The following is a 13,548-nucleotide window of genomic DNA, read 5'->3' on the forward strand; positions in this document are numbered from 1 at the left end:
ACATTGAGACAGCTGGTGCAAAATCCAGTTACACAGTCAAACGCATCTGAATGTTAGCAAACATTCAAGCATAATGTGAGTTTCAAATACATTGAGAATATATTAAATGATATAACTCAGTTATGGCTAAACCCAGTTTAACACTTGGTGAGGGAGAACTTACATAGATCTCATTGTGGTCGAAGCGGTTCCTCAGGTTCTCGATGAAGGAGTCTTCGTTGAGGGGTTCTAGCAGGACCATGTCCCCCACCCCTATCATGTTGTCCAGAAGTGACGTCTTCACCTCCATCTTGGAATCAGCAGTCCCCCCTGTAAAGAAGAATAAATGGAATACATTAGACACAGGCAGTGATTTGAAAACAAGAGAACGGGGGATGAACATGGATATTGCTGGCAAAAGTCAATTGTTGCTATAGATTACATTATCTGTGGTCTGTTAGTCAATGCATCAACTCTAGAACTTCAATCATGAATGGTTTTGGTGAATTCCTATGAAGATCAGGCACTCATCCTTGTGCAGTGATAATCTAATCTGGAATAGTGATGCATATGAGGGCTTGATTGGCAGTCCACCATTTTATAGTAGTTCATAGTCCAATTGTAATCCAGCTGTGGTCTGTCTGGAGAGTTCGCGTCAGACAGTCAGTGCCACTCCCCCAACCCCCAGCCGAGCCCAACCCCCCACCTCCATATATCCCTGTCCAGACCAGATAGCATGCTCCCTGCTGATCCAATCGCTGTAATCCCCTCACATCAACTTGCCTCATCCAGGTCCATCATGGTATTTGACTTACACAAATGTCTTAGACTGCACTATATACTGAAATTAATGCCTACAGACTACTAGACTATTTTCCCAGCTTGATGGCACCAACTATTTCTGTACAGTATGATGCAGGTAAAAACAAAACTTTCCCAAAAATGCTGACAGTCACATGTTTCAGTGAATTATCACACTATGCCAATATTACAAGACACCTTTGAAGAAAATAACCCAAACCAACCCAGAAGCCCTTGTTTCTGCTGATCTAAAGAGCTGGGTTAGAAGGGGAGAAGTGAACAATAGACGATGAGCACATTGCTTCACCCCAGCCCATCTGTTACAACAGCACACAGAGTGTTCGGTGTATATACAGCAAAGCCCCGTATCAAGGCCTTGAATATGTCCCTAGGCCTCTCTTTATCTCCATCCCTATAGCACTAGGATTAGTGTCCACAGGAGATGAGAAAAATGGCCGAAAAACTGCCACCCCCAGCAGTGTCTTTGTCTCCAGCTTTCTGGTTCGGATCTCTCCCCTTCTTTCCAAATATTACCCACGGTTCGCTGTTAAGCAGCTGGGACAGAAAGGTATTGGTTGCAGATCGCTCCCCAGGTTTCGTGTCTCTGAGGTCATTTGAACTGTATGACTCTGGGTCGGGTCTTTATGTTCAGATGTTGAACGGGGGGGGCTCAGTGCATCCCCCAAAATGGCACCATATTCCATATAGTGTACTACTTTTGACAGAGCCCTCTGGTCAAAACTAGTGCACTATTATAGAGCAGTGATTCTCAACTGGTGGTTTACGACTCAAAAGTTTTGAACGGTCGCGGGTGTCCGAGTAAAAAAGTTTGGGCGGGTATTTTTATTTATGACAAAATACTAAATTCTGAACTTTGACGAGTTAAACCAGGTATAAAGTGTGAAGAAATGAAAATGTTTATACATTTAACCTCTGAACAAGTTTTCAATCACAGAATTTTCCATATAGAGCTAATAGCAGTACTATTTTGGTTGATTTTGTGGGTTTCAGTGAGTTTATAAAAATGTTTCATTAAGAATATGGGTAAAACGTAATTGACAATGAAAGAAGTGGGCATGTTGTTACCTCATACAATTGCTACATTTCCTATCAATATAGCACTATAAATAGTTTTCCAAATTGCATTTTGATGATTATTTTTTGCAATGCGAATATTGAGTAGCAACTGAGACACCATGGTTGAATTTGGGTCCTGGGGCAAAACCAGCAGAGAACGAAACACTGCTATAGAGAATAGGATACCATTTGGGACGTAGCCTCTCTGAGGAGCAAACCCAGCCCCAACTCTGCCTCAAGCCATGCGAACGTTCATGGTCCACCGGGAGGTCAAGTGCGAGGTCCGTTCTTCCATTACATAATTCCCTGAGGAATCTCTCAAGTCCACTGTGTGCCGAGTCGCAAGGTTTGAACAGGCATCGCGCAAGCAGCCAATCAAACGGCCTCAAACCAAACAGTCGCTGAACAAACACGTCCCGCAGAGTTTGAGATGGCTATGTTTAGAACGGTTTGTTATTGGCTGATCAAGAGCTCCTCTGGAGACCTCAGGCTATAGTGCTTAATGGACTTCTGGTTCCACAGACAGCAGTTTTCATTTGATTTAGGATCAGAAACCCACCGTCTAATTCACTTAAAAAGGCAAAACAGCCTAGATCTATATAAGTGAGCATCGTATGTATAGTAGACTTCTCCAGGTGCATGTAATGCAAGGACACCAACAAGGATCAGGTGGGTGGCAGAAGAGACAGAAATCTGGATGAGCTACTGCCCTGCCAGCCTGGTAGCCTAGTACCCCAGATTCAGACATCCCTGCCAGGCAGCACCATTAGCAGCCAGTGACGTAACACTGAGCAGCCTCCCTCCATACCGGTCATATCGAATCCTATCGAGAGAGACCGGGAGAAAGAGGACACAGACATAAAGAAAGAGGACAGAGAGAGGGAGAACGAGAGAGGCATAGAGAAAGAGGACAGAGGAAGAACGAGAGGGGCATAGAGAAAGAAAGGATAGAGAAAGGGAGAACAAGAGAGAGGCATAGAGAAAGAAAGGATAGAGAGGAAGAATGAGAGAGAGGCATAGAGAGAGCTAGCCAGATAGCCACCTACCTTCCATAGCATTAGTTTTAGGTCATTTTTGCCTGTTAAACTATCTGGTTAGCGACATTATTACGATTCATATATAGTTCACCTGATAGTTAGGAAGTAAAACCTTTGCTTTGTGTTCATCTTGTTTCATCTCTATTGCCATGGTGCTGGCTGGAAAAAGGTTCAGTGGATGGGTAAGTCCATATTAAGTCAATAGGGCTAACTGGCCAGCTAGCTAGCCACAAAGAATTGGTAGCTAGCCAGTTACCCACGAAAAATGGCACCTACCCATGAGCCCCCTCTTTCCATTTACTGTAACCATACTCATCACACACTGATCACTGACTGACAGACACCGGACGTTGAAAAGTATTTGAAATTTGCTCAGTCCAAATCTGAACCAATTATAGCAGTCTTTCACAACACAGTACAGTAGAGCACAGTGCAAAGAAAAGTAGAGTGTCAGTATAATACAGTACTTACTGTAGAGTAGAGTTTAGTACAGTACACTAGACTTCAATAACCAAGAGAGACTTTCAAACTCAAGGGGTCATAACATAGCCAACACCACATTCTTTCTGCAGACATCTTTGAATCTTAATTTTGGAAAACGTGGTCACAAACTGAGGGAGATTTTACAGTCATTCGGTTACCAAACTTTACATCTGCACTGTTCGAGTAAATGTGTTTTTCATAGCCGCAGGAAGTAGGGGTGCTGAAGTACCCCCTGATAAATCACAATTAATAATGTTTTTTGTAACATTTTCTGTAGAAATTGTTAAAATTAGTCCTTGTGCATAGAGTTGTATCGTTTGTTTAACTTTGCAATCAATGTTTTTTGTCTGGCATACTTTTAAAGTGAAACAAATTGGAGCCTCTGCATCATTCTGTTACCATGGAATTTCCCCATATGCAAAGTCTACTTAAATGTCTGTTACATGGAGGTCTTGGTCCTGGGATTACGAAGCAAGTCACCTAGAACATATTGGTGCTGGCTCACCTCCAGCGTTTGACATTGCCCCATATTTCCAGACTAACGTAGAGAATATATAATTTAAAGGTTCCTGGACTGGGGCCATGAGTAATTTCCCTTTTCATACGGTGGTATGAACTGTAAAAGAATCCCCCCCCCCCAACAGACAGCCTCAAACACAAAGATCTGGCACTATTAGTATTATTACAATAAATACAGAAAAATACACCTGTAAAAACTTAAATACATAAAGGAATATTAGTGAGAATATAGCCATAATACAAACAAAAGAAAGGAGAATGGAATATATTTGAAAAGCCAAAAATTTAAAAATACATTGAGAGCAGAGCCTCAAACATACACACAAAGATCTGGCACCATGTTACCATGCTAAACATACAGCTCTCATTGACTAGGCTACATTAAAAACGATGCAGATGTGACCAAAAAAAAAAAAAACGTATCTCTCAAATTTTGTGCACAAATATGTTAACATCCCTGATAGTGAGCATTTCTCCTTTGCCAAGATAATCAATCCACCTGAAAGTAGGGCTGGGCGGTATACCGTATGTTACTCTATACCGGTATTTATGCATGGACCGGTTTGGGTTTTAACTTCACCTTCTATAACGGTATTTGAATGTTTGGTTTGTTAAATGTGAAACGCCGTGTGTAACGTCCATTTTTAGAGTTTACTCCGGTACTTGAGTCATCCCTCTCCATGCCGCTTTCCACACAGATCTAGTCCCACCCAGTCACTCAAGCAGCGCATGTGTTGTTGCTTGAAAAAGAGACACTTTCGTTCAGTCTGCATGGTCAATGCAGCACATGCAACAATGTTGTTTCTACATTGATCTTAACATAAATCCACAAGCGTTCTATAATTACAATATTAGTTTGTTTCTCTTACATCTGCAAACAGCTAGTTTGTATTTTCTTAGCAAGTTAAGCTAAATTGTGTTAGCCACTAATGCTAATCCCTAGCTGAGTCAGAGCAAACGTAACTAGCTAATACAGCCTGTTACCAGTACTGGTGGAGGCTTAAATAAGCAAGTTGTTTGTGCAACATTATCTTCTAAATCAAAGAGGAAAGGTGAAGCATGAATATGTTGGTTATATGAATAAATATTTAATGTAGCCAAAGATTATAGGGTCCCCTAAGAAACACTGAACATCACTTTGGTTCCTACCCTGTCACAATAACTTGTCCATGTCAAACAACAATGTATTCAAACTGCCCACTATTATTTATATTCTAACTATAGAATTATAATAAACATTCCATCTCCATGACTCCAAAAGTTCACCCAAGTGCTCTGATCTAAAATCGCAACATTTGGTTAAAAATAAGGCCTAGTATTTTTGCTCATATCATGGCAGTGTGGAAATGATCTCAAATGAGCGCAGGAAAAGCAGAAATTGATTGAAATGCAGGAAATTATCTTAGGTTGAAGTTGAATTGAACAGTATAAAACAATCCGAATTGAGAAAGATCCATTGAAATCATTTAGAATATATGTGTGTTGCCATCCTAGGGTCACGCATTACTCATAATCAAAAACATAAAATACAGTCAAATACCGCCAACAATTTGAAAAATACTCACACACATATAAATATTAGAGGTCGACCGATTAATCGGAATAGCCAATTAATTTGGGCCGATTTCAAGTTTTCATAACAAATCGGTATTGGACACCGATTTGCCGATTTTTTTATACCTTTATTTAACTAGGCAAGTCAGTTAAGAACACATTCTTATTTTCAATGACAGCCTAGGAATGGTGGGTTAACTGCCTTGTTCAGGGGCAGAACGACAAATTTGTACCTTGTCAGCTCAGGGATTCAATCTTGCAACGTTATGGTTAACTAGTTCAATGCTCTAACCACCTGCTTTACATTGCACTCCACGAGGAGCCTGCCTGTTACGCGAATGCAGTAAGAAGCCAAGGTAAGTTGCTAGCTAGCATTAAACTTCTTATAAAAAACAATCAATCAATCATAATCACTAGTTAACTACACATGGTTGATGATATTACTAGTTTATCTAGCCTGTCCTACGTTGCATATAATCGATGCGGTGCGCATTCGCCAAACAGGACTGTCATTGCTCCAATGTGTACCTAACCATAAACATCAATGTCTTTCTTAAAATCAATACACAAGTATATATTTTTAAACCTGCATATTTAGCTAAAAGAAAACCAGGTTAGCAGGCAATATTAACCAGGTGAAATTGTGTCACTTCTCTTGCGTTCATTGCACGCAGAGTCAGGGTATATGCAACAGTTTGGGCCTCCTAGCTCGTTGCGAACTAATTTGCCAGAATTTTACGTAATTATGACATAACATTGAAGGTTGTGCAATGTAACAGGAATATTTAGACTTAGGGATGCCACCCGTTAGATAAAATACGGAACGGTTCCGTATTTCACTGAAAGAAAAATGTTAGCTTTCTTACATGGCACATACTGCACTTTTACTTTCTTCTCCAACACTTTGTTTTTGCATTATTTAAACCAAGTTGAACATGTTTCATTATTTATTTGAGGCTAAATTGATTTTATTGATGTATTATATTAAGTTAAAATAAGTGTTCATTCAGTATTGTTGTAATTGTCATTATTACAAAAAAATAATAATAGTAAAAAATAATAATATCGGCCGATTAATCGGTATCGGCTTTTTTTGGTCCTCCAATAATCGGTTTCGGCGTTGAAAAATCATATTCGGTCGACCTCTAATAAATATACACATACATACAAATATACATATAAATATACATACATATGATATTTTGGCCATATCACCCAGCCCTACCTGACAGGTGTGGCATATCAAGAAGCTGATTAAACAGCATGATCATTACACAGGTGCACCTTGTGCTGGGGACAATAAAAGGCCACTCTAAAACATGCAGTTTTGTCACACAACGCCACAGATGTCTCAAGATTTGAGGGAGCATGCAATTGGCATGCTGACTGCAGGAATGTCCATCAGAGTTGTTGCCAGAGAATTAAATGTTTCTACCATAAGCAGCCTCCAACTGCATTTTAGAGAATACGGCAGTACGTCCAACCAGCCTCACAACCGCAGTCGTCATGTAACCACGACAGCCCAGGACCTCCACATCTGGCTTTTTCACCTGCGGGATCGTCTGAGACCAGCCACCCGGACAGCTTATGAAACTGAGGACTATTTGTCTGTAATAAAGCCCTTTTGTGGGCCTGGTTCTCCAGTGGGTGGGCCAATGCCCTCCCAGGCACACCTATGGCTGCGCCCCTGCCCAGTCATGTGAAATCCATATATTAGGGCCTAATTAATTTATTTCAATTGACTGATTTCCTTATATGAACTGTAACTCAGTAAAATCATTGGAATTGTTGCATTTATAGTTTTATTCAGTATACACAGTATTAGTCAAAAGTTGACACACTTACTCATTCCAGGGTTTCTTTATTTTCTACTATGCGGAAAAATAGTGAAGACATCAAACTATGAAATAACACATATGGAATTATGCAGTAATCAAAAAAGTGTAAAACAAATAAACATAAAATAAATTTTATATTTGAGATTCTTCAAAGTAACCACCCATTGCCTTGATGACAGCTTTGCACCCTCTTGGCACTCTCTCAACCACCTTCATGAGGAATGCTTTTCCAAAATTCTTGAAGTACTTCCCACATATGCTCAGGATTTGTTGGCTGCTTTTCCTTTACTCTGCGGTCCAACTCATACCAAACCATCTCAAATTGGGTTGAGATCGGGTGATGGTGGAGGTCAGGTCATATGATGCAACACTCTAGTGTTCTCCCTGGTCAAACAGCCCTTACACAACCTGGAGGTGTGTTTTGGGTCATTGTCCTGTTGAAAAACAAAATTATATACCATCTGGTTTGCGCTTAGTGGGACTATCGCTGCAGAAAGCTTTGGTAGCCATGCTGGTTAAGCATGCCTTGAATCCTAAATAAATCAGTGTCACCAGCAAAGCACCCCCACGCTTCACGGTGGGAACCACACATGTGGAGATCATCCGTTCACCTACTATGCGTCTCACAAAGACACGGCGATTAGAACCAAAAATCTCAAATTTGGACTCAGACCAAAAGGACAGATTTCCTCTGGTCTAAAGTCCATTGCTCATGTTTCTTGACCCAAGCAAGTCTCTTCTTCTTATTGGTGTCCTTTAGTAGTGGTTTCTTTGCAGCAATACAACCATGAAGGCCTGATTCACGCAGTCTCCTCTGAACAGTTGATGTTGAGATGTGTCTGTTACTTGAAACTCAGTGAAGCATTTGTTTGGGCTTCAATTAGCTGGTAACTGTAATGAACTCATCCCCTCAGCAGCAGAGCTAACTCTGGGTCGTCCTTTCCTGTGGCAGTCCTCATGAGAGCCAGTTTCATCATAGCGCTTGATTGTTTTTGCAACTGCACTTGAAGACACTTTCAAAGTTCTTGAAATTTTCCTCATTGATTAACCTTCATGTCTTAAAGTAATGATCAACTGTAGTTTCTCTTTGCTTATTTGAGCTGTTCTTGCCATAATATGGACTCGGTCTTTTACCAAATAGGGCTTTCTTCTGTATATCATCCCTACCTTGTCACAACACAATTGATTGGCTCAAAAAAGGAAATAAATTCCACAAATTAACTTTTAATAAGGCACACCTGTTAATTGAAATGCATTCCAGGGGACTACCTCATGAAGCTGGTTGAGAGAATGCCAAGTGTGCGCAAAGCTGTCATCAAGGCAAAGGGTGGATACTTTGAAGAATCTCAAATATAAAATATTTAGTTAACACTTTTTTGCTTACTACATGATTCCATGTGTGTTATTTCATAGTTGATGTCTTCACTATTATTCTACAATGTAGAAAATAGTAAAAATAAACCCTGGAATGAGTAGGTGTCCAAACCTTTGACTGGTACTGCTGTGTGTGTGTGTGTGTGTGTGTGTGTGTGTGTGTGTGTGTGTGTGTGTGTGTGTGTGTGTGTGTGTGTGTGTGTGTGTGTGTGTGTGTGTGTGTGTGTGTGTGTGTGTGTGTGTGTGTGTGTGTGTGTGTATCCTGAGTGGCGCAGTGCTAGAGGCGTCACCACAGACCCTGGTTCGACAACCGGCCTTGATCGGGAATATCATAGGGCGGCACACAATTGGTCCAGCGTCGTCCGGGTTAGGGGAGGGTTTGGCCAGGGAGGCCGTAAGATTTTGTTCTCATCCGACTTGCCTAGTTAAATAAAGGTTAAATTAAAAAAATGTGACAAGAGGTAAACGGTGTACAAAACATTAGTAACACCTGCCCTTTCCATGACAGACTGACCAAGTTAATCCAGGTTAAAGATATGATCCCTTTTGATGTCACTTGTTAAATCCACTTCGAAATCAGTGTCGATGAAAGGGAGGACAGGTTAAAGAAGGATTTTTAAGCCTCGAGACAGACATGGATTGCGTATGTGTGCCATTCAGAGGGTGAATGGGCAAGAAAGGTAGTAGGTGCCAGACACACAGTTCGATTCCCAGAAGCAGCAATATGTAAAATGCATGCACGTGTGACTAAATCGCTTCGGATAAAAGCACCTGCTTAATGACATATTATATCACGGCCATATTCCCACTAATATTCCTTTATGTAATAAAAATTTTACATGTGTATTCTTCTGACTTTATTATAATAATAGTTAATAGTTAAGCATTTACCATGACCAACGCAAATATGAAGCTTGTTGGTACGCAAATCATTTGACAGCTGCAGTTTGAGATTGAGATTATTTATTCCCTTTTATTTATGAAAAGAAGTGGATATCGGTCTTTATTACCTACGATCTATGTCTGATATTTTACCTTAAATTAATTGATATATTATGGCGTTTCTGTTCCAAGAAAAACGAAAGTACATTTTACAGTAGCCTATGTATTGCCTACCTAAAACATGGGCCCAAAAAAGAAGATTTTTCTTTTTTTGCAGTGAAACATGGAAAACAAAATCCCTGCTAGGGGGAAATGCAAGTTAACTAATTAAACAACAAAGAATATGATCTACATGATCAGTCTCTGTGTGTAAAATAAAAAGTGGTTAATGTGAACCTAACTCACAGCTAAAAAATGTAAAGAAAACAATCCAATGTTATTTGTTGCCTAGACTTTACTGCAAATAACACTCAAGTCTTGAGAAAAAAACAATACAGTATTATTGCAGTTATCCATGACAGCCTTTATAATAGAACGCTTGTGACCACACACATAAATATTGCACTTGGGAAAAAAACATCTTAAAGTAGAAATGGAATGAAACAAACAGGCATTCTGTTTGCTCTATTATAGTGGCCCCCACAGACATCGATCAAGTGCACAAGGCTACATGTGTGCAAATTTAACGTTCACTGAGTAAATATATTTTTATAAATAGTACAATCCCCCTCACCCACACACGTGTTACTATCAAGTTCAACACAAAAACGTTCTGCCTTTGGACATCTGTTCTACAATGTGCCAGCAAAAGTGAGAAACAGGGAAAGTGTGTGGTGTTCCTTTCACCTCTATAGTGGCATCCAGCTAAAGCCAGGTCCAGCTCCAGCTACACTTGATCCCTGAATCCACTTGTTTAACAAGCAACGCCTCATTTTCACCTAATTCTCTCATTCTGAAAATAAACCACATACTGTAGAAATAAAACATTAGTTAACAGATAGTGGTTAGTTCATTAGCTAGTTAACATTTCGCACAGATTGCCAGGGTTCAGTAAGCAACTAAGGCATTACGGCAAGGAGTCGTATACCAGTTAATACTATAGCGAATCGTTAGCGCATCTGATGTTGTCTGGCTTTGTTAGCAATCACATTTTTCACACCATAAGCTCAGATATTTCATCAGATAAAATGGCTAATGTTGCTCAACATTTCTCTGGCTAACTAACGGAGGATTCAATCCAGCTAGAAAGATACTTAATGCTAATATTTGTTCCACCACACTTTCTCCCTCACCTCAAACTTTCCAGATGCAAGGAGTTTTTCATATACAACTCATGAAGTACACTTTGACACCTTATCACCCCTGTCGCCACACCCCCGTCTCCGTGGTCAGGCTCTTTATCTTCCGGGGACGCGCTGTGTAACTGGCAAGCTGACTTTACAGAGAGCGAGCTGATACTATTACTAGTAAATTGGTTCTCTTCTTTCTTCAGTTACGTGCTGCGCTGCATTCTGTCATGTAAACGATTGGCTGAGCCTTAGATACAGCCAGGATTGCTCCAAACGCGCATCACTCGTTCGTTTACAACCAGTAGTGATACATTATTCCATTTCTGTTAGTCACTTGTCTGTGCAACTTGTTCAGTTTATGTCTCAGTTGATGAATCTTGTTAAGTTCATACAAATATTTACACATGTTAAGTTTGCTGAAAATAAACGCAGTTGACAGTGAGAGGACGTTTCTTTTTTTGCTGAGTTTACAATAAAAAAACATTTAGAATCAAAGGCAGGTAAAATAGCAATAGTGTGCTAGGTGCTAAATGCATTTTAGATTGCGACAAGGACTATGAAAAGACAGTCTATAGAAGTGGGTTTTTAAGGCCCGTTTTAGAAGCGTTGGAGCAGAACTCAGATGGTCAGGGAGGGCATTCTATAAGCAAGGGTGCAGAAGGCTCTGTCCGCCATAGTTCTGAGACAGTCAGAGAGAGAGAACATAATGCAAGCCCAACTTTCTCCTAAAGGTAACCTCACCCTGGTCAGTCCTGCAACTTTGAATACAATAAAGCTCCTCATTCAGAAAATAACAAACAAATAGGCCAATATTTCTTCTTTGGACACTGTTAACAAACCTCCAAACGAGCTTCAATGCCATACAACACTCCTTCCACGGCCTCCAACTGCTCTTAAATGTTAGTAAAACAAAATGCATGCTCTTCAACCGATCGCTGCCCGCACCCGCCCGCCCAACTAGCATCACTACTCTGGATGGTTCTGACCTAGAATATATGTGGAGAACCATAAATACCTAGGTGTCTGGCTAGACTGTAAACTCTCCTTCCAGACTCACATTAAGCATCTCCAATCCAAAGCTAAATCTAGAAATCGGCTTCCTATTTCGCAACAAAGCCTCCTTCACTCATGCTGCCAAACACACCCTCGTAAAACTGACTATCCTACCGATCCATGACTTCGGAGATGTCATTTACAAAATAGCCTCCAACACTCTACTCAGCAAATTGGATGCAGTCTATCACAGTGCCATCCGTTTTGCCACCAAAGCCCCCTATACTACCCACCACTGTCACCTGTATGCTCTCGTTGGCTGGTCCTCACTACATATTCGTCGCCAAACCCACTGGCTCCAGGTCATCTATAAGTCTTTGCTAGGTAAAGCTCCGCCTTATCTCAGCTCACTGGTCACCATAGCAACACCGACCCGTAGCACGCGCTCCAGCAGGTATATTTCACTGGTCATCCCCAGAGCCAACACCTCCTTTGGCCGCCTTTCCTTCCAGTTCTCTGCTGCCAATGACTGTAACGAATTGCAAAAATCACTGAAGTTGGAGACATATCTCCCTCACTAACTTTAAGCGCCAGCTGTCAGAAAGCTTACCGATCGCTGCAGCTGTACACGGCCCATCTGTAAATAGCCCATCCAACTAACTACTTACCTCATCCCCATATTTGTTTTTCTGCTCTTTTGCAAACCAGTATTTCTACTTGCACATCCTCATATGCACATATATCACTCGTGGAAATTGCGAAATTATTATTACTTCACCGCTATTGGCCTAATAAATAAAACAAACTCTGCAGGGATTTTTCTGCTGACATACAATTGAGAAATGTATGAACTGAGTCAGAAGAATAAGGACCTTTGTTAGCTTTCAGTAAATTCATTTTGACTTCTGAATAAAACATCTGAGCTAGTTTAATTTGACACATTACCTCCTTACCTCCTTACTTTATTTGAACACACTGTATACAGACTTTTCTATTGTGTTATTGACTGTACGTTTGTTTATCCCATGTGTAACTCTGTTGTTGTCTTTCTCGCATTGCTTTGCTTTATCTTGGCCAGGTCGCAGTTGTAAATGAGAGCTTGTTCTCAACTGGCCTACCTGGTTAAATAAAGGTGAAATAAAAAATAAATAAATATTTTAGGCACCAGCTCAATTACACCATTTAAAAATGTATGCCAATTCATTTAAATCCTTATGGGCAAATTAGACAGACAGATATCATTCTGATATAAGCTATAGTAGAGCAGAGGTTCTTATAATTCTTATAAAATGTAAAGGTCAGGCAACAAGTCTGGGTTAAAAGACAAATCATAGATAAAAAGTTGAATAATGAGTAGAGTGCGCTCAATTCTGCCGAGTCAGGAGGAATAAGGATTAGGACCTACTTGGAGGAAAGAGTTATGGCCAGACAGCTGAAAGAAATTAGCTGAAGACAATTCTCTTCTGACAAATTCATGACCAATGACTTACAGCGCATTCGGAAAGCATTCAGACCCATTGACTGTTTCCACATTTTGTTAGTTACAGCCTTAATCTAAAATGGATTAAATAGAGAAAATTCCTCATCAATCTACACACAATACCACATAATGACAAAGTGAACCGGTTTAGAAATGTTTGCACATTTATTAAAAAAAACAGAAATACCTTATTTAAATAAGTATTCAGACCCTTCGCAATGAGACTCGAAATTGAGCTCAGG

At 40.3% G+C, this 13,548-nt stretch overlaps 1 protein-coding gene across 6 annotated transcripts in view; it reads right to left on the reverse strand.

The window, feature by feature from the left end:
* LOC115160970 (unconventional myosin-Ib) overlaps positions 1 to 13,548 on the reverse strand; it is a 144,105-nt gene that overhangs the window by 119,921 nt on the left and 10,636 nt on the right. For all 6 annotated transcript variants that reach the window (XM_029711588.1, XM_029711590.1, XM_029711587.1 and 3 more), the window contains exon 2: positions 164 to 309. In XM_029711588.1, the coding sequence (XP_029567448.1) occupies positions 164 to 289 (126 nt within the window). In that variant the 5' untranslated portion in view covers positions 290 to 309. The remainder of the gene's footprint in view (positions 1 to 163; positions 310 to 13,548) is intronic.

This window comes from Salmo trutta, chromosome 24 (assembly GCF_901001165.1).
Source record: "Salmo trutta chromosome 24, fSalTru1.1, whole genome shotgun sequence".
In the NCBI taxonomy this organism is placed as follows: domain Eukaryota; kingdom Metazoa; phylum Chordata; class Actinopteri; order Salmoniformes; family Salmonidae; genus Salmo; species Salmo trutta.